A 27947-nucleotide genomic window follows, 5' to 3' on the forward strand; every position below is an offset into this window, starting at 1 on the left:
AATACAAATATAAATGACTGTTCCAGCTTCAAACAAAATACACTGCAGTAACTCAGCTTGAATAGAAACAACCGACAGATACCTCAAATAAGCAACAGCTATAAGTTTGCCAGCTTTTAAATATATTGCTCGCAAGGCAAAATTCTCCCTTGCCCTTATTTACATCAGTGAAATGTATATGCATAAAAATAAAGGATTGTTCCAATCTACTTAAATACATTCTAGCGACTGCCCTTGAATAGAAGAGTGTCAGATATATAAAATAAGCATCAGTAAAAATTTTGCTGACTATTATTTTTAAATTTAGTTCCCTAAGAAGACATTACAGTTTATTTAAATTATACACTAATCAGTCATAATATTAAAACAACCTGCCTAATGTTGTGCAGGCCCCCATTGTACCACCAAAACAACTCTGACCCATTGAGCCACGTACTGACTCCACAAGACCTCTGAAGGTGTCCTGTGATACCCTTCACCAAGACATCAGGAGCGGATCCTTAGTCCTGTCAGTTGCAAGGTGAGGCCTCCATGGATCGGACGTGTTTGTCAAGTACATCGCACAGATGCTCGATTGGATTGAGAAATTTTGAGCAATTCGCGTTGTATTTGTTTTTCTTGGATGATTAGCATTTATTTAAAGTTTGCATAGAAAATATAAATATATGATGCATAAAATAAGGTATACATTTCTTTCTCTGTTAACAGATTATCATTCCTGCACGTGATTTATAATCAAATATATTAATCAAACCGAAGTAGCAAACCGCGAACTCTTGACACCAGAGTGAAAACAGCAACTGGAACTTTCCCCCTTATTGCCAGCTTCACACTGCTCCCAACCGGCACGACCCAGTACGTAAAGTATTTGACGATGAAACAGGGACTGTAAAACTTACATTCGCACATAAAGGCTCATTATAGGCGTAGCCATCTCCAGTAACAAGGGGAACTGAATATTTTCATCCAACGGCACCTGTGTAAACCAATATGAGTGATAGTAGTGAAGGTGGGGTGATGCAGCTCAGTTTTACACTTCCTATAATTTTAAAATAATTATTTTTACATACCACGTAATAACATTCAGGTCCGAGGCGATATAAGAGCTGCAAAATCCGCATGTAGAGTGTCCGGATGACGTCTGGCTGCGTTGGGAAAATGTGTGTTATAAAGAGCTAAAACAATCACGATTTCACACATCCAAGTAGAGCTCGCATAACAACACCGTTACATACTCCCCTAATTTTATTGGCAAAATATCCGCGGCTCGCAAGTTTAAGGAGACCCCATGTTTCCCATCAAGGTTGGCACGCATGTCATTAATGCCAAGTGATCATGTGGACGTTTAGTATACAAATAATCTAACACTGATTAAATACCTTTGGTATTGGAGTTATGTCACTTTTGGTAAAGTGTTTTGCCTCCTGGCCGGTCAAAACATCACTCCGGATATACGCCACGATAGCATCAATTTTAAAAATTGGGAAAGTATTTTCCGACATGGTCCTGTGAAACAAAATAACAGCGATTTTAATCAACGGTGACAATGATACTCTCAAAGCCGTGTATAACTAAGATAACTAGTAAACTATTGAATCTCAATATAATAATACACATACAATATTGCTGTATAGACAGCAGAGCTGTGCAATACAAACATAAAAATCTACCAAACGTAACAAAAACTGCTATGTAGCCAGGCGGTGGCCAACTAGAAAATTTGTCTATTAGCCAAATAACAAAATTTAGAATGATTCAATATGTTCTAAAATAACATATTGCTCTCCCTTTTAAGTACGCACGATGCTTTCTGTTTTATTAGTCAATAAAACGCGATATATATATATATATATATAAATATATACACATATATATTTACCTTCTTTATCTATAACCAACGTATTTTTGAATCTGGCGCGTCGTCTTCTTCGGTGTTTCACGCGCACACTCCTCAGATGCATAGCGTGCGGCTGCCCCCTTCAGTTTGGGAGGTAAAACAGTCATTGGCGCTGACCCGCATAAGGAAACAGCTAGTTACTAAAGTGAAGAGCAATGTCAAGATTGCAGACTCATTATTATGAAAATTAAGAACCATAAATGTTTCAATGAGCTTGATATTCAAGTCTTTGACATACAAGAATATATAGAAAATCAGTAAATCTGAGTTCACATTTTAACTGCTTAGGTGTGGGTTGATTGTATGAATTGTAGGCTTAGGTGATCATTTCTCTGGTTTACCTGTAGTTCCATTGCTTTACACTGAGGACTGCCTTTTTTCTGATTTGTCCGAAATGCTGCATATGCCTGCTCATGAGTTTCTGTAAATATACACATTTTTCCCCATCAAGTTTTGTTTGATAAATTCATGTCCACACAAAAATGCTATGATCCACCCTACTTCTTGACCAGAACTTCCGGCACAGCCCACGGACAGTCAGAAGGATGGATGATTCCCACTGCTGCCATTTACTGGATTTTCTGTTCTGCCACCTGACTCTTAGCAAATGCCAGCTGGGGAGGTTGCAGATGGATGGGCTGGGTGTCGATGATGGATGATCCAAGTTGGTCTGCACTCATCGCCTCAGGCTGTAAAGATGTCCAGATGTCCATCTAACAGTGTCCTCAGCTGTAACCACTGCTTCACTGCCACAGCTTCTAAACTGCCTGCACTGTCTCCTTGGAGGGAGCAGGTCGTCACACCGTCACCCATGTGCTGCGTTGGGGGGCTGGGTGCACATGGGGGAGGGGGGCTGGAACAGTTGGGGGACAGACAGTAGCTTTCAAGAGGCTCTGTCGCCATGTGCGTTGGCTCTGTTACTAGCCACCATCTTCTGGGAGTGTCAAGGTGGGCTTGGCTGTGGGTACATCAATGCCAGCCCCCAGATGGGACAGCAGGTCCAGGCCAATGATTCAGAGGCTGATTCAGAGGCTGCGGAGCGGTCTTGCTGGCCGGATGCCCAGTCACCTGTCCCTCAAGTATGCCAGGGGAATCGGTCCCACCCTGGCTGGACAAATGCCCAGGAAGGCGCCCAGGTAGATGAGGGTGATGATCGACCACATGTTCACTAAGGCTCAGCAATGGGTGCCCTCCACTACACAGTCCACCTAGAGACTGTCTCCATGCCCAAGCCATCCCACTTGATAAAACAATACGAGAGAGTCCATTGGCGGGTGAGGAGTTCGATGACTCCCTCTCACCAGCCCTGTTACAGGAGCATCGTTGTGGCAGTCAGCACAAATGACAGTCGGTGTGGTATTACAGAAGACAGAATTGCTTCTGCTCTCTCTGTTCAACGAAAGAGCAATATAATGACTTGTACACCCAGTAATCTGTTGGTTTATATTTCGCATTTTTAACAGTGATAAGATTTTCATTGCTATCTGGCAGGCAGATTACATTGACAACCCCGCCCCATAACCAATATACTATATTCTAGATCCAATGTGAAACAGTGAAACACATCCACCAGCTTGTAGGAGCCTTCTCTTGGCTCTTGATAAGTTACTATGTTTAAACTTGGTTGGGTAGTTTTCTTTTACTGCGAGTGCTGTCAATAAGATAACGTACATGGACACACAAGCAAAACCTCTCCCGACGCAAGCTAACACAAACAGCCGCCAATGAAACCTGCTCCACTTTGTAAGAAATAACGCCAACGTGCAGAGACTCAAAGACAAAGAAGAAATGTGTGAAGTGCAATGTATATGAAAGTGTATAAACTCAATGTATGTGATCTTGCTCAGCACCTTGGCGTAGGGGACTTGTATTTCGCTTTTTGTCACATACCTGTACGAAGTAAATGACAGTTGAATAAACAACAGGCGGTGTTCAGGGACACCAAAAAACAGGACCGCGTGTCAGCGCGGTGCTTCCGTGTTGATGTACATGAGTCCACGTCACATGCGCAGCCCGTGCAGCGCGTCTCCTGTGCCTGTGTAGACAGCTCGGTATGATCATAGCGGGCTGACCCGGCACCAGCTCGCATCTCTCGCATAAAGACATGGCATCACCGGAGACCGATGATAACTACGATTTCGTATTTAAGATAGTTTTAGTAGGGGACGTCGGCGTGGGCAAAACTTGCGTTGTCCAGCGATTCAAGACCGGTATATTCATCGAGAGGCAAGGAAATACGATCGGAGTGGACTTTACTATGAAGACTATAGATATTCAAGGCAAGAGGGTCAAGGTAATCTGGATTTACGTATATTCTGTGTGATTCTAGCTGTGTTTTGTTATAGCGTGAGTGGATTTGAGCAGCGGGTTTACCTTCCAGTATGATGCCGATGTTATTTGCATCACATCATTGTGAAAAAGAAGAAATTATAGTAATAAAAAAGCAGTGGTTATAGTTAATATAACCGTTTATATGTGTTGACAGTACGTTTGATGCAAGTATTTCAAAAATCTGTTTATTGTTTTTGCTTAGAAGAGTATTTTTTCCATTGCTTTACGCTCGTATTTTTAACGCTGGTGAGTCACAAGGATCAAAGAGGCTACCAGGAAACCAACTGGAATGGCCTTTGTGCATGTGGAATTTGAGACAAAAACTGCCACCAGGACAAGAGAAATTGTGCAAGCGATAACAGTGAAGACTGTAAATCCAGTCACTAGTTCGAGAGTATACCCGGACAGTTTTGTATTTAAAGTCTTTGTGCAAACAAAACACGTTTTCACATTGGATGACAGTCCAATAAAGTGATTACAGATGAGTGTCATCATATTTTTTTCCCCTTCCGTTATCTGTTCATCTTGTTTTTAGTTTGCTGACAGCATCATAACTAATTTGAACAAAATAAGTCGTGTATTGTTCTAAAGATTCATATGCGTTCAGATGAGAAGCTAGAAGGAATTCAGACATGAAATAGTTCTAGCCTGAATGCAAAGTTTTGAGGTAAACAGTGCGATCTCCGTTTTCCACCACATAAACATTATGCGTGCCTGTTGGCTGCGTTTGTTTAAGCTGGTGCAATACTCATGTAGCCTTGTGACATCTGCGATATCTTCTCCTGTCAGTTGAAGATGGTAGAATGGTAAATAGAATGGGAAATCGTTCAGCAGACAAGTTAATGTTGTGCTCGTGCTAAATAGACAGCTATCTAGTTTTTTTTTTTTTTTCTTTTCAGACACATGAGCAGCATGAGGTAACAAGTGTTAAGGATACAGCCTTGTGTATAAAATGGGGCCCACTCCTGTTCCGGGAGGAATCCTCTGTTGGTCGTGGTCTGTGTCTATTTTATTTTATTTTATTATTATTTAAAAAGCAGTCTATATGTGTATATCTATGGTTAAAATGCAAAGATGTTTCATGGTTCGCTGGCAGCGTTTCTGCCAAAAGCAGGCAGGTCTGTGCCGGACCCCTATTGAGCGACCATGCTGAGTCAGCGGATGTCAGCACTTTGCATTGTGCCGTGGCTTTGGCACGCGGCCTGGCGCTGGCTTGGTGTCCCTGGGTGCCCCGAGTGCACTGGGACATCCCGGCTGTCATCTGCATCCCCCCCCCGCCCTGCCCCGCCCCGCTGAACTCATCACCGTTTCCATGCTTGGAAAGATCTGCTTGGAAAATGACCATGTGCCCCCCACCCCCCCCCCCCGCCCCCTTTTATTAACCCCTCAGCTCCAGATCTGGGACACAGCAGGGCAGGAGCGCTTCCGTACCATCACACAGAGTTACTACCGCAGCACCAACGGCGCCATCATCGCCTATGACATCACCAAGAAGTCGTCCTTCCTCTCCGTGCCTAAGTGGATGGAGGATGTGCAGAAGTACGGAAGCTCCAACATCGTTTCCCTCCTCATCGGTAAGTGCCGCTTGGAGCAGCAGAGTCTGTGACCGAAACGACAGTGGAGATGCAGTGACCGATGCAGTGACTGTCTCAGTGGTGTTGTACGCAGTGGGGTTTTTTTTTCCAGACACCTAACCTTCGTTACTCATTTGGCCTGAATCTTTTATTTATTCGTTTGCTGTTTATGCTTTTGATAAATACAAAACCATTACAAGTTGCAGTCATATACAGACGCTCCCCGAGTTACAATGGCCTGTGTTACGATATTTCGACTTTACGATGGGTAAATGTTTTTCACTTTCGGTACATTATTCAATAGATTGAATGACATATTCAACATAATTTTTATAAAATAGGCTTTGTGTTGGTGATTTTATCCAACTGCAGGCTAATATACGTGTTCTAAGCATGTTTAAGGTAGGCTAGGCTAGACATTAAGTGTTTGTTAGGTCAGATGTACTGTATAAAAATGCATTTTCGCCTCATGACATTTTTGCCTTACGATAGGTTTATTAGAACATAACCCCATCATGACCTGGCGGGAGGTTTTACTTGCCTGAAATTTTGATTTTGGGCCAAAAATGTTTGTGTATATAGCACTTGATATGTAGCTATTAATCGTAGCACCAAAGCCAGGGAAGTGGCTTGGAATTGCGTCATGGCCAAAGCCTACTTACGAGAGAACCAGCGCTTCCATCCCACAGATTCACCCTGAAGTTGGTAACACTGCATGCCAATCTCCTCAGGTAATAAGTCGGATTTGTCTGAGATGCGCGAAGTCCCCTTCGAGGACGCTTACACGATGGCCCATCAGCTGGAGTTTGCCGATGCCATAGAGACGTCGGCAAAAGACTCCAGCAATGTGGAAGAAGCCTTCAATAAAATGGCAGCCGAGCTTATTCTGCGTCACGGCGGGCCCATATTCAACGAGAATGTGACAGACAGCTTCAAGCTGAACAGTAAGGATGTAGTGTCAGAGGGCTGGGGATGTGGATGCTAATGTTATCCCAAGAAGCGCTAAGAAGTTTCATGCTAAGTTCTTTTGTTATTACGGGAGCTCTGGCAAAACATTGTACCCGAATGATACAGTATCATTTTGATTGCATCATTGTATCCGTTTTTGTTGTTTTTGATGCCATTGTCAGCAATACCTTTGCAAGATAGCAATAGACATCTTTGGACCAAAGTAAAGGTTGGTCTAAGGGAAATGACGAAAAAACATGGTTGCATTATCAACCTTTGTGGTCTGGAAAAGCAGTTTCACAGCAGAGAGGGTGCTAGTGGTCAAGATCCTTTGTTGGACCACACAATAAGCAGAGTGGAAATGGTCCTCCATCTTGACCTGTAACATCTCCATTTGCAGCTGGCAGTGTCCACTGCTTAGTTAGGGAATGTGGCATTTATAAAAACAGCCTGTGGAGGAATACAAGCGAAATAAAGAATGCTAAAGAAAACCAAGTAAACTCACTGTGGCAAAATCGAGGGAAGCTTCAGGCATGTACAGGATAGGGGATGTGTTTTTTTTTTAATGAAGAAGCAAAAACTGATAGTGACTGCTCTGTACATGACCTTCTTCAATCATTTAGTGCCTCTTTGAAAGGTCAGTAGATGTATCTTTGAACTTATGAAATAGTCTTTTTGAATTTGAACAATGTAGAATTACATTTCCTGTTTGAAATAATGCAGCTTTTAGTTAACGTGTCTGAATGAAGTACTTTTACTAGATGAATAGAGAAATCACTTAAAATCATTCCTGTCGGCTAATGGTCGCTGACGTCTTTCTAAGGAACATTTCCCATAATTCCTGTGAATTGGCATAATGGATCCATGTTCCCAATGTGACCGCATTTTAGGGGGGGATTCAGGAACACGGTGAAATGCTTTTGAAGTGCTGAAAGGGAGAAGAGAGCATTGAGTCTCTTGTAGTTGGGAAGTGCGCTCTCCAGTATTACCTTTTGTGAAAATGCCGTTACTGAGATGCTTACGGAGAAGCACCCAGTTGTGGGTGAGAAAGCAGAGCGAGACCAAGTCGCCAGCAGAGCTGCAGGTAACGCAGAAACCCGCGTCTCTCAGCTCCGGTTTCATATCGCAGCTCCCCCTGGTGTTTGGGCTGATGCCTGAACGTTTAAAACTCGCTGCCAAGGGTATAGAGATGCTAATCTTTTAATTTATTTTCTTTGTCTCGAGCAATAGTCGTCATTACAGCGATCGCCTAATGTTAGTCATTATTATTATTATTATCATTGTTTTATTAATATGTGCAATGAAGGTTCCACCTGAACCTGTCAGAAGGAGGTCTGGGGGGTGTCGTCATCTGTTGGTTTGGTAACTTGTCCTGACTACTGGAGTTGTGCGAGTATTCATACCACAGCGGATTTATTCCGTGAATCGGTATGAGCAGTGCCTGGATACAGCAGTGGTGTCATGTTACATGGCCAATACTGAGCTGTACCTCCAAGTTTGAAGAAAATGCATTTTAAAGCATTCTTTTTAAGGCATATTATAATGCATTGTGACATTTATTTTTCCTAAAGGACCTTACTGAGGAAAAATCCCACTGATTTCTGTTTAAATTGTCTCTTGGGGTAAAAGGCCCAGGGTTCCTTCTGCCTGACATGAGGTACATTCCATATCCAGGGACTTGAAACGGAGTACTAGTCTATTAGTACACTGACCTACTTAGACTTTTTTTGTACTTTCCACGAGAAGGTAAATGATTTGTAGCCTTATTAATAATTTTAAAAAATTCAAATTTTAGCGGGAAATATTTTATCTGTAATTTACACATAGTGATATTGGATATCTTTATTTTTCTCACTTGACGTCTGTTTTGTTTGCTAGATTGTCAAATTTGCAGGACGTTTTGATATCGTATGCATTGATTTTCAAAAATTTTGAATTCACTTGAAAATAATGTAGTTTTGTATTAAGGATTGATTATATATTGTGTATTTCATATTTCTATACCGAGTGCCTTTGAAATGTTATGTCAATCAGGAGCAGGGATTAGTTGTGGTTTATAAGGTTATAAACCTTATACTGGTTGTTTGAGTAATTGCATTTGTTTAAAACAAATCCAGTTCATTTTAATTTTTTACTCTGAGCATATGAGTACATCGACTCTAAATTATTTGTTTATATTGAAATAAAGATGATTATATGAGCAGAAAATGTTGTCTAATTTCTTTAAACATTGTTAATGCAAAAATTTCAAGAATTCCATTATCACAGTAAAAGTCCCTAATGCGTTAAAATCGCGTATTACGACCTTCAGCAGCAGCTAGGGAAGGTAACCCGCATTTAGCACGGACATCCACCCCATCTTTTAACTATAGTATTTTGTTCCCCCCCCCCCCCACGCCTATACCATTCCGCTCATTTGCACCTTGATCCGCCAGCCTGCCGGCACCACGCGGTTCCGTCCATTTCCTTCTTTTTGGGCATTACGTTTCGGAACCGCTGCTGCGTGTGTATGTGTGTGGATGTTATCCTCCGATCCAGATTTCAGACATCTCTTTTAAAACTAATTTGTAATTCGATCGCTGTAATTGTAAACACAAAGAAACCGCACTGAAATTAAACTAATGAAACATTTTATGCAGTTATCAAAATAAATGTAATTTTCATATTTGTATACGTCTTCCATAACAGTTGCCTGGTGTCCAAGGCACTCTGAATTCCAGGATGACCACAACTTAGACTAAAGACGTCGCGGATAAATTAATACTGCAGATTATTCAGTGTTACTTGGCTTCAGCCTTGTAATGTAATGTAATGTAATGTAACGTAATGGCTGCTTGTTGTTCAATTAATGTAGCGCAATTAAAACGCAGCCAATGGGTTTAATCCACCACCGCGTGAACTGCAGCGGATTGCATAACATCCCACGGGAGGTCAGACGCAGTTCATTGAGAAAAAAAAAAAAGTACTGGCAGATCAATGCAGGTACCCAAGTCTATAAACACATATACAAAAGCCAGCTCTTTTCAGTGCAGTGCAGTACAGTACAATGTGATGTCCTTAATTGTGTAGCTGCCCGTGTAACTCGCTCTCCTTTGTTAATTTTTGGATTGTGAAAGACTTTAAAAACCGAAGCCATTAGAGAGCTCCCGTCAACCAACCAAGACGCCACTGTGCGGATCCCTGTACATTACAGAGCAGCTCTTAGAAATTACTGGAAATAAAATGCCTGGGAAAAAAATACTCTCATTTACATAAACAGGTATTTTAAAATTAGTACTGGTAAAGATAATTTTAACATTATTTAGTAAAATATTAATTTAGCTTTAACATTAACAACCATTATTATATCTACTCTGTAGCTATCTAATAAAATTTTATAGTCAAAGATCTTTTGTAAATGTGTCTTGTCAATATAATAAATCTTAAGACTGAAACATCTTTTGATAAATATAACAATGGGGGATTTTTAAACACAGCTTACATTACTGTATCGTTAAAAATGCTTACTTCAGAGTGTCCTAAATGTCTGAAATCTTGTGTCTAAATGACGGCTGGTCTTTGATTCCCATATTCCTTTCTGGAATATACACTGAACAAATCCAACACATGGCTTTTTATCCATCTAAGCTATGGAAAGGCCCAAATAATCTCGATGGTCTTGTTCCATTATAAAGTGGGATCTAGAGCTACTGGGATCTAGAGCTACTGGGCCACAAACTTCTCCTGCTGGAAGATGAGTTCTACAGCCTCATCCACGTCCCGCACGATATGCCCTGGCTCCACCAGAACCGGGTCAAACTGGAAGTCACGGTGCCCGTGGAACGCAGCCTGCTGCAACTTCCGGCCTTCCTCGGACAGCGCCTCCATGTGGGGATTGTATACACCAGTGCACACCAGGATGGACTTGCAGCTGGTGGCAGTGGGAGCGGCCAGCTCGCTCTCCCAAGGTCCATCCAGCTCATCCTCCTGAGACAGCATGCCCGAGGAGCCCGTGACGGTGGCCATCTTGGCCACTGCCTTCCTTTTCTTCCTGGCGAGCCGCTCTTCGAGGTAGCGGTTGTACAGGTTAGCACCATAGATGTCAGTCATGAGGTTGTCCCTGATTCAAAGACGAAGGAAAAGAAACAATGCATGTTACTTTAAACAAGCCCGTTTTGCTTTTAATTACCAACGGTGCCAATTCTGGTGGGAACTGTGTATCTTAAAATTGCCCGTTTACATTTTTAAAAACAAAATTTTAGTCCTAAAACCTGGCAATCAATCAATTTCAATGCAACTAAAATGCTACCACCATACTGAAGAATCTGCTAACTGGACAGACACTGCATTGCCTTAGCTGTGTAACACAGGTGATTTGCTCATACCCAACGGCATACAGGGACTGAATTGGCCGGCTCCACTTCCTCTCCAAGGCTTGCTCTCGGATTAGGTATTCGGCGTACTGGTACGTCAGCTCGCTGGGCTTCCCCACTAGGGCCTCGTACTTCAGTTCTTTGCCCGTTATCTTCTTGTAGATGTTCTCCAGGCAGACTAGGAAGGCTCCATGACCAAACCTTTATATAAAGAAAGCGGTCGCTCTAGAACCACAATTTTACTCACCTAAAACATTGAACAAGCCAATATCTAAAAGCACAAGTTTTTTTATGGAAATTCCATCCATATTTCGCTCCTGTATTTCTACAAATGGATTTGGAAAAATACTAATTTAAATCTTGACAGGTACATGACCTTTCTTGTGTCTATACTATAATAGGTTTGCTAAACGTCAGAATTTGCAATGATTTTATATTTATACTATACTATTTAAAAATTTTAGCTGTATTTCAGGTTAACCCTATTAATCAGATGTTCATTACTATTACAGAAATTCTACCTATGGTATACGCTTGGTATTATAACAGACTGACAGCAGCAATACTAACGTCCGGTTTTAGACTGTTGTGTCTTAGAAGACTGAGACCAAGAGGTCCGGATTAAACGTCGCCCCAAGCCCTGGCTCTTAAACCGCAGCGCCCATCAGAGAATGCTCTACCGTGGGGAGTGAGCCTCTGCCATCCACATGAGGTCCATGTTGCAGGCCAACAGTGGAAGATGGGGCACCTTCAGATTCTGGTGGGCGTGGCCCAGGTTTCCATTGGTCAGAAGAATGTCAACGATAAGCTGCAGGTTGGTTTCCCACCGAATGGGCTCACCAAAAAGAATAATGGCTACAAGGAGAAAGTCAGAGCACAAACAAGCCCGGGCATGTGTATATTTTTGGGCGTGTTTAAAGACAAGACACTGCATTATAGAAATAATTTGGCTGAAAACAATGGATTGAGTCTTGAACAGGTGTGGCACTGAGCCTCTATTTAAATCGACTATTCAAGGTAGCATTCTGGTAATAAGTGTTTAAAGTTGGCTTGGGGGCAGAAGAAATAAAAAAATACACGCAGGCTATTAAAACATTCACATAATTTGACTTGCAATATTTGTTCCATTCAAGATGTAATGAGAATACAGTAATCAATCTATCAAATCATAGTATGAATTCTTACCTTCAATTTGGGGGATATTAGCAATGGAGGACGACTACAAAAATGCAAAGAAAATACATTTCAGAGGTTTGGCCTGGACCTTTCTCACAAAAAAAAAATCTGATTCCTCTTTTGTTAAGAGGAAATGGGCAAACATATACATTTCACAATATAACCAGCCATACGTCCAAGATGACAAACCCACTGTGAAAAACAATGGTATCTTGTGACCATGTGTGACTATCCCTAAAAACTTTACAATTTCTCATAAATTAAAATTTGAAGAAATAAACACATGTAAAGATATACACTGCATACCACATGGCAAATGCCTTCAAACTGTTACTCCTGTTCACTGTTAAATTATTCCAGCTGATATGTGCTGCTGCTATGAGAAACTCTCAAGCAATCTCACGCATTTTAAAAGTTTCCTTAGATAACTGATCTCATTTCAAAATTCCCAGAACTCCGGAAATATCGGCCGTGAACTGAAGCCAGGGGTGCCGTAAGGGGGGGTGGGATGCTACGATGATTCCAAGGGGCCTCTGAGTGTAAATGGCCTTAAACGATTCAGAACATAATTTGACTGGTCCTGGTTGGGGGCCCAATTTGATATGCTTTCATGGGGCCCAAAATCTCCAGTCGCACCGCTGGCTGAGACTCTCAGACGGAAAGTTAAATACGTGTTAACCGGCATGAAGAGAGCCACTTGGAATTATCCGCTTATCTATAAGAAGGCAGAAACCCAGCCAAAGAGCCTGACGGACAGAAAGCAGACATAACGCTTTAACTCACCGGGAGTTTAGGGCGCCGGTTGTGGTCCACCACATCCAGCAGGGGGAAGAACTCTCGAAGCATGTCGATGCTCAGTACCTTCTCAAAGCCCAAACTGCGGAGGCACGTTTCAGGTGAATCACTCAATCATCAAAGCAATTAATCACTCCCCATTTTCTGTACAATTCACAACAGCCCATATCTGTGGGACCCCCAAACAGTCCACATTTTTGGTCCCTCCTGGGCGCTGGCAAATTGTTATGGAGAAAGAGTGTGGACTGTCTGGGGGTCTGAGAGAGCTGGGTTAAGAAGCATTTGATTTAGAGAATAAACAAGTTTCACGTTTCATAAATCTTCTATTTGCATCCTAGTCTATTTGCGCATATTACTTATTGTTTACTCATACTTATATTGCACTGTTCTGTCCGTCTTGCATTGTCTTGTCTTGTATTGCACTGCTGTTTGTCCGCTTGTCCCCCATGCACCTCTCTCTCTCTCCCCCTACCCTACAACTGTGGCATAAGGATTTCACTATGTCCCACCAAATACGTGACAATGAAACATGCTCCTCAGAGTTTCAAAGAAAGAGCAAATTGTTTTTGACTAATTATAACTGACTGATCCCAGTTTTAGCTGTTTTTTATCCTCAAAACATTTTAGTGGCAGGGAATAACTCTTCTTTACTATGATATAATATCGGTGTTTTTGTCATCTGGGAATATGCCAGTTTGAAAGACCCATGTGCTGTAATCACATTTAAGGAATATGGGGAAGAGTAAGTGCTTGACAATAACTCCCAGAGTGTTATATGGATTCCTGAGTTATATCACAAAGCAAAATGAGTGGTTGTGCTTGGCCTGCTCATTTGGCTGTTTTTGAGAGTGGTTTAATCTAGTCTTGAAACGCTTGTGGCAGACCATTCATCTATACTGCTATAACAGCTGCAGCGGTGGTTCTCAGTTCAAAAAACACCCAGGTCATACTGGTGTGAATCACTGCAACCACTTTAATAGATAAATCAATAAATCTCATAATACTGGGAGGTCTAAGGTGTGTTTGCAAGTGTGTTTGATTTAATAAAAAGGTATCAAAACTGTACCGAAAGTCACTCTGGCTAAGGGCGTCTGCCAAATACTGTAAATGTAAATGCTTTATCACAGCTTAAACTGCTTGCACGAAAGAAAAAAAAAACCCTATGATAATACCATTAACAAGATATGAGCGACTCACTCTAGACGGAAGTGCTGGCAAAACAAAGACAATGCAAAACACACAGATTTGGAGAAACCTGGCTTGATGAGGCGCTACAGGTAAAGCATGCTCTGCACTTCACTTTTTGGCGATGTCCAGCACAGGTCCTTGTCCAGACACCAGCACACACTTGTCCTGGTACTTCCTGAACATTCTCAGAGGACTGTGTGACATCATGACCTGATCCTGGGTGATCTGTCAAAATGGCCATCGTCATATGGATGACCACACAGGTTGTTAGAGGGTTACCCTACAATCAGATCCCAATAGCAAACAAAAAATAAACACAGGCAGAAAGCCATTCATAACAGGAGAACCCTAAGAAACACAACTATATATTTAATATGGACATTTGCTACCTGTTCTTCTGTACAGGCAAGTCCCCTGGTTAAGGTCCAACATTCAGACAACTTGTACTTACGAATGGACTGCTGCAAAGTCTATTGTATTAAAGATTTGCGTTACATGTCAATGGTTTGTAATAAGGAAGTACACACTACTTTGTGATGCTCGTGAAAACATTGCGCAGATTCCGTGGTTTATCACCTTGAGGTACAGTACAGTATGTAGTTACTTTTGTTATTACTGTATTATCGTTATTATTAGCATGGCATTATTGTTTTGACTTAGCTACAAATTCAACTTAAAGACAGATTTACGAAACAGATGTCATTCGTAACCTGAAAACTGTCTGTGAGACATTAATCCTGTCTAAAATGTCAACTAGAGTTTCTGTAGAAGTCACTCAATATCTTTTGATATTACTCTAATGGGTTTTTAGAAAGAGACCTAAATGTCAAGCTTTAGAATTTAACACTTATTGTACTAGTACAAAATAATATTAAGAAATGCTAGCAGAACTTACTGATGTTTCCTAAAATAATTTAGCAGGATAGCCTAAATCTTTTCTCTCCCACACACGAAGCCGGCTTTAAATAAAACTTAGCTGGAAAAATTCATTATAAATGCCATCTATTCTCCAGTCACTTGTCTAGTACAGAGTTGCAGGTAAATACATTAATTCATTAATATTTTAATGTTTTCTGTGTTGCCAATGATTGCATTACTTCTTACATTGTGTTTACTAAAGACAAGAAGGGTAACCTGGTTGCTAGAGAGACTTCAGCATGAAGGGGACGGATTGACACATCAGAACCCTTTACACTTGACTCAAGGTCCAGTAATATATCCTGTGTCGCTCCATAACGTGTCGTATGTATGGGTGATACTGTGAGATACTGGTGGATAAAGGCCTAAGCTGTGAAACAAGATAATAACCTCATAACCAAAAATGAGAGTGACTCACCGGCACTCCCAGGATATGTGAGAGCTGGTCTGCTTTGGTCTGACGTAGACAATTCCCTGCATTTGTGACGAAGACCACAGGCACCACGAAGCGGCCCTGGGGACTGAGCAGCTTCTGGAAGGCCTTCCTCGCTGCGGGAATGGGCGTCCGCCCTCGAACAAGAACGCCATCGATATCAAATAGCAGGCCAAACCCCGGCTGGAGCTGAGGAGGGGGAGATTGAATTACACGATTAACTTCAAAAATCTAATGCTAACTAACTTTCCAGCCATCAAGTTTAAAGAAATGTTTCCTTCAGTCCACTAATGCACTGGATTTAAAGAAAATGTCCAGCAGTTAATAATTAAATAATACCCAGTTGGTCACTTTAATACCTTTGTCAATAACGTTGCTAATAAATGCCAATATGAAAGACAGCAAACACTGGAAGACATTCGGAGGATGAGAATATCTAGATGTGAACTATATAAAATCTACAACAAGGTCTGCTGGCAGTTGAAATCTACAGTGTATTTAAGGTGTACCACTGTAGATGAATAAGGAGTTGCCATTTTGACCATTTCCTAACATGGGACTGTGAAGCAGAGTTAAATCTACTGAAAAGATCGTGACTCTAATTGGGGATGACCGAATACAACGGATCAGTGACCATTTACTGTGAATTATTTAAAAAGCACGTGAAAAACAAATTGTTTCAATTACACCCCAATGACTGAGGTTTCTGCAGAGGCCCTGCTAGAGACTGTGGGCCCCATGAAAGCAAACCATACTGGGCCCCCAACCCACTGAAATCCCCTGGGAATTATCATAACTTCCCACCCTTTACAGGATCAGAGGGCAGGACCAAACACTGTCCCTGAAGCACCTGGGGTTAAGGTAGGGCTGCGCGATATGGCAAAATATTTTAAGATGACGATTTTTTTTCCATATGAAACAATATTATCACAATATAACTATCTCTTTACTTCAGTGCTCCTGTGCTTCAATGCTGTACCTCAAGCTGACGATCCATTGCAGCATTTTCACAAACTATCATCACAAAATAGTGTGTGCATTCGTTATTATGAGCTATAATATTTAACCCAAATTATTAATATAATAAACTGCCTGCAGCACTATTGAAATTGACATAATTTTCATAAGCGTGATACAATTTTATCGATATATATCGCCAAGCCCTAGGTTAAGGTTCTTGCTCAAGAGCCCAGCAGTGATATGATTACTCTGTCAGACACGGTGTTTGAACCCATGACCTTCCGGACGTAGGTATAGAAATCTAAACTGCTGATTTACACACTGCCCCCATTGAATGAAGTGCTACGAACAAAAAAAATGCGAGATTTCAGCAATGAGAGGAATCCGTTAAAAATGGCCATTGACATTTGTTCAGAATGAAAGAGTCACTAACGTGAAATTTGAGCGAATAAAATTTGAGTCTGTTTCCATCATTCTGTAAGAACTTAATACCATCTGCTCATTACACAAATCTGTGGCAAACAACAGCTTGATTCTTAATTAAGTGCTCGGGCAGCACCCGAAGGGGATGGCTTATCAGCGAACAAGGCAAACCACAGCCCGTGTTCTGTTTTATACACCCATATGTCAGCCAGGTTTGGAATCTGCTACATTAATCTCACTTCCTACCTGACATTGTTTACCTTGTGCAAAATGCGTGTCCGTAACTGCCAGCCAGTCTGGCTTGTGAGGTCACAATGATTCATCACAATATACACTACAAAACAACCCCCCCCCCCCCCCCCCGCATAATATCTAATAAACAAATCGTGCCACCTTTACATGAGGATGAACAGGAGGGCAACAGAACCTGGAACAGCATTAATGTTCTGAAGTGAATATATATGAGACAATCATTATTTTTTTTACAGAAGATAAAGTTTATCTGCGGCATGGTGGTGCAGTGGTTAACACTATCGCCTCACACCTCTGGGACCCGGGTTCGAGTCTCCGCCTGGGTCACATGTGTGCGGAGTTTGCATGTTCTCCCCGTGTCGTCGTGGGGTTTCCTCCGGGTACTCCGGTTTCCCCCCACAGTCCAAAAACATGCTGAGGCTAATTGGAGTTGCTGAATTGCCCATAGGTGTGCATGTGTGAGTGAATGGTGTGTGAGTGTGCCCTGCGATGGGCTGGCCCCCCATCCTGGGTTGTTCCCTGCCTCGTGCCCATTGATTCCGGGATAGGCTCCGGACCCCCCGCGACCCAATAGGATAAGCGGTTTGGAAAATGGATGGATGGATGGATAAAGTTTATCTATTCAGACTTCCGATTGGTTAAATACCTGAATATACAGTACGCACTGCTATAAAGTTATTGTGAATGAATGGTTCCTAAAAGTCAGAGTGCATTAAACTGTTACCATATTAACAACCAGCACTGTGTGTCTGTTATAGAGCTTATACCACATACACTCACATGGTTTACACACACATCTCAGACAGTTTAACAATAAAATGCATGTAAAAGCTGTTAAAAGTACATATAAAGGAATTTAAAACTGAAAAATCATACTAAATAATGGCTTATCACCCTGTGCGTAAAAAAGTGACACAGGAAGGAAGTTTCCATTTATTTTGCAGACACTTTTATCAATGAAAGCAGCGTGAGGACCAGAGAGCAGTGTCAGCTAGTGTCCCTAATGCAACTGGGGTTAGGGGCCTTACTCAGAGGCTCGGGGTGACTGTGATCCTTATCAGCTATGGGATTCGAACCTTTAACCTACCAAGCATGTGCACAGAGTCCTAACCCACAGAGCCACCGTACGCTCAAAATGTATCTAAAAAGCTGACAAACCCTGATTAAGAGCACGTCCTCCGGTCCGTTTCCTATCACAAGTGGAAAAAGAAGGAAACTGCATTACTGCTAAAGGAGGATTAGAGACTGAAATTAGAAAGGCCGTCTTTGAAGAAGCATGAGCTGTAAACTCCCCCAAGTGTCCGTCAGTAAACCTTTGCCTGCATCTCACTGGCACACTTTGGCTTTGGTAAATAGACTGCATTTATATAGCGCTTTTCTACTCCTACGAGCACTCAAAGCGCTTTACATGTTTTATGCCTCACATTCACCCATCCACACACCGGTGGCAGAGGCTGCCATGCAAGGCACCAACCTGGTTCAGTGTCTTGTTCAAGGAGGCTTTGATGGGGTCAGGAGAAACCAGGGCTCGAACCTGCAACCCTCCAGTTGCCGAACGATAGCACTACCTCCTGCGCCACCATCTTATCACACCGGTTGCCCTCTGTCTGTGGTTGCAAACATCTGTGCACTTTGTCTCCCACAACACTGGGTCTTACCAGGGGGATTTAACAAGAAACGGTTCTTTCGTGTGGAGTTTATTTCACATGCCATGCATGTATCACCTTAGGTCATTTTATTGGGGATTGTGCACAAGTCTTATTTGTCCATAAAACAGCATTAAATAAAAGTGTACAAATTCAAGCTGTGGGGACATATAAAGAAACAGTACATGGGTTCTTCTGTGATTATAGGTCTTCGTTTTTTCTCTCTCTGTCCCAGAAGGTGTGTAAACTGATTTACTTCATTCTTACAGGCATCTGGTTGTGTTTCTCCTTTTGAACAATGTTAACCACTTTCGCTACTTTTATTCATAATTTTGAGTCAACGGAGCAATGTGACATTTTTACGGTATACAAAGTTTAAAACACAAGATCAACTCCGCAGATCTCAGATAACCAGGATTAAAACTTGTTCCATTCTTAATTCTTTCAAGCGTAAATTCATTTGTACCACGTGTTACTAAATGATAGGGGTAAAATATTTATAGAAATATGAGTGCATAACTGAAAACAATATATTAGGAATGAAAACTGCTGACCTACAGAATTGCATATGGGAATGTAATCAGGTATCATTTTAAAAGTGAGCATTTTAAATGAGAGGCACCAGAGTTTGTCAACGTCTGTGCGTCACGTATTAGGGTTACGGAAGAGTGGAGTTTAAAACCAGCAATCACTAACATCCAGCAATTCATTTTGCATTTGTACAATTTTAAGCCTATTAATCGTTACACAAATCCGTACTTAAATGTGACCCGTTCACATAGTATATGCTGTTCCGTGTGCATTGACATATGCAATTTTTCAGCTTACTAGGCATCTCAAGTCATGAGAATCACGGGACAATTTAAAACAGAAAGTGTTTGTTCCCAATTAAACTTCAAGAACAGGCAAGGAACAAGCCAGTGATTGGGAATTACAGTATTAAGATATCTGTTTCCTAAAACGCTGCGTGAATCACTTATTTCTAGCGAGATATATTTTACATAAAGTGCCATTTATCTCATTTGAACGATCAATTACTGAGGAACGTTTTAAATTCTGTATAGCAGAAAAAACCCGGTGAATAAGTTTATCGTCTTGAATTGCAGATACACATTTAGCCTACAGTTGTATGCATACACATACATGCATAACACGTGTCTACATATATGTCTGCGTATAACCGCAAATTATGGTCGGCATCACAAAAGTAAACGAATGTAGTCCTAAAATTAAGCAGCGATGTTACAAAAAGTGTACGCGAAAAACAGCATGATTAAGTTACATCGTGGCATGCATTCGTTAAAACAGAGAGTCCCGGCGAAGGAGCGCCCTCGGAACCCACCGTGTCAGACGCCGTCCCGCAGATCCCGCAGCGTGGCAGCGCCGGCCGGCTGCACACTGCGCTTACGAGCCGGCGTAAAGCCGAGAAAGCCTGCATTTTAATCTGCAGCTGCTCCGACTGTGCACAGCCTCACATATAACAGCAGCCGAACTGACTGATGAGCTCCTTTGTGTCTTACGGGTTTCCACCCCGCTATCTATTCCCCCATACTGTATTTTTCAGGCGGAGACACCGGAAAAGGAGGTCCGACTCATGCGGTAAGGAAACAAATAAAGCGTTGCTTGGCGTGCTGCATGTATAAATATATACTTTAACGCACCATACGCCAATTGCATCGGATTGGACAATAGCCGTTGAAAAGCGCATACAGAGGCTTCTACGTAAGAACATACGTCGCCGTGGGAGTGGCGACCTCGGGCCGCCGAAAAGCGGAGGCCCATCGGTCGCGGCATTGTGTGGGAAACTGGTGGCTGCCTGGCGCAATGGCTTCTTGTATTTGAAAAAGAGGTATTATTAATATCCGGAAAAATCCAATGAACTTTGTCTTAAGTGGTCCATTGATTAAAAAAAACCAAGCACAGGTTGCAGTCTGAGGCTATTATTAATAATTATCATGATGTACTACCGTTGTAGGGTTTGTAGTACAAAACACTACTACTAACGACTTATAGTAGGAGCAAGGATATCAACAGTGGAATTAATGGATTGTAGCAACAGCTTCATTGTGATTGTAGTACTTTTAGATGCATCCTTGTATAATAGTAGCACCTTAATAATAGTAACTGGAGAAGTAAAAGCATTATATTGGAATTGACATTTTTAAAAATAATGTTTGTATAATTGACCGTCATTACTAGTGCTTTGAATAACAGTACCTGTACTAGCTGGGAATAGCAGCAGCACTGCCCATAGCACTGAGCTGCGTTAGCAACAGACGGGGCGTCTATAGGGTGGTGCTGACCTCTGGGCGTAAAGGGGGTGTTGGAGTAGCTGTACAGTAGAAAATCAGATTTGAATGCCACAAACTAAGGCTTGTCCTGCACTAAATGGCATTCAGGAATGAAGAAACTCATTCAAAGTACCTCTAAGTCCAGGATTTTGGCTTAATCCGAGTCCGCGAAACCAGCTCCGAGTCCCAATAAAGACAAATTCTGCCAAGCAATTATCCGATTTACGGTGCTCTACGTAAATGACACAATACATTTTTGTTCTTACCAAGACCAGACTCTTACACAACAGAACACGTTACTAAAACGTGACGTCTGCCATTACAGGCTTAGCCAAGCTGACCACCCTGTAAAAGAGCCTGAAAAAACCATGACATTCACGTCCAACCATGTAGAAATGCATGGGTCAGTCATCTGCACAAAGGAAGGGGCCTGCAGCAGGATCAGGAACACACATGTGAAAGCACTGTTGTGATTGGCCAAGAGCTTAACTTACATTAAAAGGAGGATGCACAACTATTCTGTTAAACAATAACAAAATTACAAAACTGTTACTTTGTAGAAAATAGTTTACTGACAAACACAGTGATATAAAAATCCAAAAGCAGTTATTTACATTTGTTTCGGTGACACACAAACACGGCTTATGAGGACCTGCGTGATGTTTAGCATCAATAAGCCCCGATCCACCAAGGTCCAGCTCCATCGCCTGGACCTTAGACCTGACGTCTTTGGGGATGCAGTGCTTTCCGTGCCCTATAGCCCAAGCAGAGTCTTGGCCTCCTCACTCTGAGCCATCAGTGTCTCACTGGCATATTTCTGCAGCAGCTCCATCTTCTTCCTTCTAACCAGCGCCTCCTCAATCTAAAAATGGAAGGAAAAAAGAAAAAGCACCGGCCTGTATTACCACATATTCAACAACGCCATGGCTTTAAACACCAATGCAGTTACCGTTTTTAGCAGACACTTTTCTCCAAAGCGGCCTCTTAGAGATGCAGCGTGCTTGCTGCGTATCACACAGCCTGTCCTGCCCGGTTTTTACCTCTTTCTGTGAAGGTACAGGAACATGGGCAATGAAGGCCTGCGATCCTTCCTCTCCCTCCGTGTTTTCCTTCATCTCATCATCGGAATTCTTATTATAGGAAAAAAGTAATAATGAACCAAGGATTCAGGCTGATGCTGAGACGCCCATATGCACAATCAAGTCATACGTCATGAAGTTTAATTTCGCCATATGCGGTTTTAACCCAGAATTGATATTACCTCTTCCCTCACAGCATAGATGTTCTCCTCCTCCTCATCCTCCTTTCCCCCACCTCCACCTCCCTCCAGACGGGCTTCTTTCTCTGCTTTCCATTTTTCGACAGCTTTTGCTATGACTGGGACAGCAAGCACAGACAGAAAATGTGACAGCTCTGCGCAGACATTAGCATTAATGATACCCTGCGATTCATTCAGACACTAGACCCTAGTATGTTTTACAGTTCATTTAATAGACACTTTTATTCAACAATAAAAATAGTAGAGCCATATAGTCCCTGAAGCCTCTGGGGGCTTAAGGGCCTTGCTAAAGGGCCCAACGGTGAAATCACTGTTGACCGTGAGACTTGAACCAACAACCTTCCAATCACAGACACAACATCCTCACCTCCTGAGCCACAACCCACCTCCCTATTGTAATACTACAACATGTCACTGGAGTTCTATTCAGTCATGCGGCTCTTAACCACAAACCGACTCACAAATTAGATTCGGCGTGGCGAGCAGTTCCTGTGCTGGTTAGTTATTACCAATGCAGTATAATAGAGTGTATATTTTCCACTCAGAAATGTGAAGTTAAGTGAAGGACGGTACCTTGTTTCTCATACTCCTGCTCCAGAGGTACCAAAACACCATCGTCTTCATCTCGGTACCCATAGTATTCAGCATCTATGTCCTTCATGAGCTCTGCTCGTGTTTTTCTTGGGGGTGGTATTGCTAAATATAGAACGCATTCTTATATAATTATATAGGGTAATTATTATATATTTATACACTTGTCATGTTTGACAGCTGGTCTCTGTTAGAATGATGCTGGTTGAGAACCAAAGCAGAGAACATAACACAGCACTTACGCTCTTTCTCGAAGAGTTCTCGCACACCGGGCAGGTCTTTAGCCGCTCCAAAATACTTATACCCTCTGTTTCCTGGGACCTCCTTGCCCTCGTGGTCCAGCATCCTTGGTCCTATTCTCTGAAAACCAATTTTAAAACATCCGATTAGTGTTATCTGAGGAATGGACCGACATAAGCAGTTTCTTACCAAATGGACCCTACTTGGCTGAAGATGTCTTCATGTTGCATTCACTCGAATTTCCCATATTACTCACAGACTACATTACGGATGAAATCAGATGCGTCAACATAACCCTCCGACGTAGATATAAATGAATGACCACATACATTTCTGAGTGCAGGGTTTTAATGATATTTAAACATTCAAATGAATTTTTATCAGCATCAAAGAACCAAAATCCAAGCATTTACACCGTGTCTCTCTTTCAGTAAATTATAAATGGCATGTTTATTATTTGAATCTATACATCCATCCATCCCTTAACACACTACAGTGTGTTACTACTGTACTGTACTACACTATTGTACAGTGTACAGGCCTGTGCAGGAGGCCTAGAGCCTATCCCAGAAAGCTTGGGCCACAAAGCTGGCAAACACTGGGGACAGGATGCCAGTCAATTACAGGAAACACACACGTAAACACTCACACGACGCAGGCAATTTAGAGATGCCACTGCAGCCAGCTGTGTGTCTCTGGACTGTGGGAGGAAGCCCACACAAAGAAACAACTGCAAACTAAAACTACGCGAGGAGGCTAACTCATGCCTTACGATGAACCTGAACTAGGCACAGGCAGACCTCGTCTGCTCAGAGCTCACGCCTGAAGCCACAGCAGGATTGTTCCTGATGCATAGGGGACACCAGGCCATCCTCTGTGGGGTCTAAGGTGAAAGTACCCAACTAGTCCATACATAAATATTCATAACTTCGTTTTAAAAAAAATAATAATACGCAATACATTCAGAATAAATTATTACACACTCATAAGACTAACAAACCACATTCTCAAATATATCCTTACAACAGAATTCCCAGCTTGGGTCAATAAAGTTAATCTTACTGAATGAAGTTCATTGTTCAAATAACTTTCTGTCCAGTAGGGGGTGCAATTGCATCCCCGGAAAAACACCAGTGACTCAGTATTTAAAAAAACACCAGCCAGACAATAATAGGCATTGTGAAGAGCATGGCCATTCACTCGTCCTACCCCATAGTCCGGGCCTCCGAGCTCCTTGATGCGGACCTCCCAGTGTCCCTTTTCTCGAAGCAGCTTGTTGATCTCGTCATTAAGATCTCGAATCTTAAATTCGCCGAGGCCGGCTAAGAGTGGCAAGACGAATATCTGTTAAACCTCGTTGTGTACATTACAGTGACATATTATTTTTTTTCTCTCCCCACACAAACACTGGCTGCTTTCTGAAGGCACTTACCGTTTTGAATCTGTGCAACCTTCTTAGAAATTTCACTGATGATCTTAAAAGAAAGACAGAAAAAATAATTTAAAATGATGCCAGGAACATATTACACAAGTCAAAGAGCATAAGTTTTTAAATAATCTGGTGTCAAAAACTAAGAAAAACAGCACCACCCAGTGGTGAGACACATTGTCTATGTCCGCCCCAGTCCGACTCCCCATGCCTAACTGCTCTGTACATTGTAATTTATCCGTTATGTGGTACATTTATTTACCATTTTACTGTTCTTATACAAGCAGGAAAAGGTTTGCCGTCTGTAGATAGACTGGTGTTCTTGGGTAAAATGAACATCTACAGGAACAATCTGAGAATGATTTCCATCAGCTAAACAATTGGTGGATGATTTACATGTGTGGATATGATTAAAATTCAACAGAAACCCCTTGATCTTTCCATTCCTGTCAGTTATAAATTCAGTAACTACTTCATTAGGTACATCCATACATAGTATCAAGTACAGCATGTAGCTCAGCAAGTTAGGCCTTTGTGCCTGTCATCTGTCATCAGACGGTCACTGGTTTGAATCCCATCCTTAGCAGAGTAGCCACATCTCTGTAGGGCCCTCGGGCAATGCCTTTAACCCCCTGAAAAATGGTCTGGGATGCTGGATGGACAGCTGACCCCGTGATCCGAAGATTCACTCTCACCCCTATGTGTACGTACACATCTTAAGAAGAAGAACGAAATTGGATATGCAAATACATAACAGTGTGCCTGGTTTTGTACAAATGGCACAAAAAGCTTTGTTTTGCCTGTTCCCAGAACCATTTTACATGAAAACGTTTTCTATATTCAGAGTGTTCATTCTGTACACCGGTTGTACAGAGTTATTTCAGAACTGGTAACATTCCTGATACTTTTAATGAGTCTGGCCATTTCCTTCTGATCTCTAATTAATGAGGCTTCTGTTTTCGGCCACAGAACTGCCCTACTGGATGCTTTTTTTAGCACCATTCTGCATAAACTCTAAACACTGCAGCGCATGACAATCCCAGGACGCTAGCTGTTTCTCAGATAGTCAATCCACCATGTCTGGCACCATCAATCACATCATGTATCCAATCAATTACATCACACATCTTTACAGTTTCAGAACCTCATGACAATGTTTATATACTGTGTGCATGACTCGCTGTTTGATAAAAGTGGTGCCTCTAATAAACCAGCCACATCCTTTATTTATATTTATATGTTTTTATATATAGCAACATTAAGGTATATGCACATTAAACAGAAGAAAAGAAACACAGGTATATACATTTAATATACATGACAAGAAAAATGTCCTACCTGTCGTCTCCATTTCTCTGCTTTGGGTAACTCGTTGCACTCCGAAGCAAGAAAAGGTCTCCTTTCCTAAAAGGAAAATAAATATCAGTTTAAACAGAAATAACTAAATAAACCAAATCAGCAAAAAAGGTATAAAACACTCTACACACCAATCTACAAGCTTTACAATGAAAATGAGATGTTCTATAAAACTCGAATGGAACCATTCAAATGAAATAAGTTAGAGAAAGATATTCAAGAACGTGCTTAAGACCTTAAATAACAAATTCAACCTTTGAAACAATGTTGCAGAATTATAATGTAATATTAATATGCTCAAAATTGATCACAGTGAGCAGGCAGCATGGCACACGGCAGGAGACACGCTGAATAGAATGGCAGTGAAGCGCAGGACGCAGACACTCAAACATACAGTCACAGCCTACAGGTAACTCAGATGTTTTTGGACTGCAGAAGGAAGCCGGAACATTTGGAGGGAACTCAAGCAAACACTGCGAGAACATGCAAGCTCCACACACCCAGAGTGGGAGTGAAAATCACAATCCCAGGCCATGAGGGGGAGGGCCGTGGTGCTACCTAGTCAGCCACCTTGTCACACAACTATTACGCTTCACATGCCTTATTCATCTACATGAAAAGCAGAGCCTTTTAATTGATTACACTTTTGCTATCATATTTCAGGGTGCCATGCAATGTCTTGTTTGATATACACATGCACATTATTGCACAAAAATAGTTTAATGATGATTATGTGCAGATTCATACATACCTTGACTTTCCCCTCTTCCAACTGGGCCTGACGAAATCGGGCCAAGGCCGTCCTGTCAGCAGAAGAAAAAAAAATCTAACTTCATTCTAAAAATCTCCATAAACTCAAACCTACTTAATGTTTCGATAGAAATGAAAAATTCATCAGAATAGACATTAAATTAGTTTACAGTATACTATGTTTACGTCAACTCCGAAATCACAGTAGTATTTAAAGTCACACGTCTCAATAGTTTAACAAAAATGTAAGTTAAAAAAGAACAGACAAAAACAGCATAAAGTTCAAAGCGATAAGTAGTTTAGAAATGAACTTACATGGCCTTTTCTGCATTTCGGGCCTGATTTTAAAGAAAAAAACATTTAGTGACTCACAAGGTGAGATTAAGTAATACAAACAACACCATTATGGTTCAACATTCAGCATCGTTTCTGAGTGTTTTGGCAGTGTTATTTTGTTTCGATGTTAAGTGATTAGAGAGTTCGGAAAAGTATTACGTATAATATAGCTATTCCAAACTTAACATAACGCAGACTGTAACGTCACGTTAATGAACATTAAAACGCGAACCCCGAGCCAGAGTCTTCATATTGAACGTTAGCAAAGCTAATGTAGCATTAACTCTTCTGGAATTTACCATACGTATTACTAGAATGTTGAAATATTAGGAACACCAATATCTGAAAAATTCCGATTTTGATATTCAAAATGCATTACGCTTATACTTCTTAATATAAGATCGTGATAATCTAGTTAGCGAACTACAACTCATAGCAAATATCATATTTAAGCACGGGACATTTGTTCATCATAGTGTGACATAAATACATCCAAATATGATTATTAATAAACTACAATATATATTTCAAACTATACCATATTTGCAGTTTAATATCCACGCGTTTCTCGCTTGGTTTTCTCCCACCACACACGATTACAAAATTTCCGGAAGTCGTCACCAGATTGTCAGAGGTGAAGGGTGAAAGGTGAAACAATACGTAATCCTGGCTGGTCACGTGGGTAGGTAAAGCCGTGGTCTGCAAACGGATATTAACGCTAACGATGTTATACACCTCTAGAATACGTGAGCTGTGAGTACAGTTGTTAAATCCAATCAAAT

General features: G+C 41.5%; 4 protein-coding genes across 6 annotated transcripts in view; 1 reads left to right on the forward strand and 3 right to left on the reverse strand.

Moving 5' to 3' along the window:
* The window catches only part of nuf2 (UF2 component of NDC80 kinetochore complex), a 122866-nt gene extending 118992 nt beyond the window's left edge, over nucleotides 1-3874 (reverse strand). The window contains exons 1-6 of one of the 3 annotated variants that reach the window (XR_007399379.1): nucleotides 3788-3874; nucleotides 2239-2318; nucleotides 1880-1977; nucleotides 1380-1506; nucleotides 1071-1145; nucleotides 900-976 (exon numbers count right to left, since the gene is read on the reverse strand). Coding sequence is in view for 2 of the 3 variants with exons in the window: in XM_049023346.1 (XP_048879303.1) it covers nucleotides 900-976; nucleotides 1071-1145; nucleotides 1380-1502 (275 nt within the window). In the remaining variant the exon portion in view is untranslated. Of the gene's footprint in view, nucleotides 1-899; nucleotides 977-1070; nucleotides 1146-1379; nucleotides 1507-1879; nucleotides 1978-2238; nucleotides 2916-3787 lie in introns of those variants that run through there. The other 2 variants (XM_049023346.1, XM_049023347.1) reach the window with 2 other exon arrangements.
* A 27-nt stretch (nucleotides 3875-3901) lies between these two features.
* rab43 (RAB43, member RAS oncogene family) lies at nucleotides 3902-8958 on the forward strand. Its single transcript, XM_049023354.1, has 3 exons — nucleotides 3902-4190; nucleotides 5619-5802; nucleotides 6534-8958. Exons 1-3 carry the CDS (start codon nucleotides 4002-4004, stop codon nucleotides 6785-6787), a joined length of 627 nt encoding a protein of 208 aa, XP_048879311.1. The 5' UTR covers nucleotides 3902-4001; the 3' UTR covers nucleotides 6788-8958.
* A 405-nt stretch (nucleotides 8959-9363) lies between these two features.
* Nucleotides 9364-21588, reverse strand: zgc:77375 (uncharacterized protein LOC402927 homolog). The gene is made up of 8 exons (XM_049023348.1): nucleotides 20236-21588; nucleotides 15598-15801; nucleotides 14374-14486; nucleotides 13062-13155; nucleotides 12288-12321; nucleotides 11783-11957; nucleotides 11115-11303; nucleotides 9364-10849 (listed from the first exon to the last, which is right to left on the reverse strand). Exons 1-8 carry the CDS (start codon nucleotides 20329-20331, stop codon nucleotides 10453-10455), a joined length of 1302 nt encoding a protein of 433 aa, XP_048879305.1. The 5' UTR covers nucleotides 20332-21588; the 3' UTR covers nucleotides 9364-10452.
* Nucleotides 21589-21733: 145 nt separating this feature from the next.
* Nucleotides 21734-27874, reverse strand: isy1 (ISY1 splicing factor homolog). The gene is made up of 11 exons (XM_049023352.1): nucleotides 27704-27874; nucleotides 27145-27167; nucleotides 26831-26882; nucleotides 26062-26127; nucleotides 24727-24769; nucleotides 24504-24616; nucleotides 23297-23414; nucleotides 23037-23159; nucleotides 22446-22561; nucleotides 22225-22314; nucleotides 21734-22046 (listed from the first exon to the last, which is right to left on the reverse strand). The coding sequence occupies exons 1-11, from the start codon at nucleotides 27704-27706 to the stop codon at nucleotides 21939-21941; spliced, it is 855 nt and encodes a 284-aa protein (XP_048879309.1). The 5' UTR covers nucleotides 27707-27874; the 3' UTR covers nucleotides 21734-21938.
* Nucleotides 27875-27947: the final 73 nt, after the last annotated feature.

The sequence above is a fragment of the Brienomyrus brachyistius genome, chromosome 8 (assembly GCF_023856365.1).
Source record: "Brienomyrus brachyistius isolate T26 chromosome 8, BBRACH_0.4, whole genome shotgun sequence".
Classification (NCBI taxonomy): domain Eukaryota; kingdom Metazoa; phylum Chordata; class Actinopteri; order Osteoglossiformes; family Mormyridae; genus Brienomyrus; species Brienomyrus brachyistius.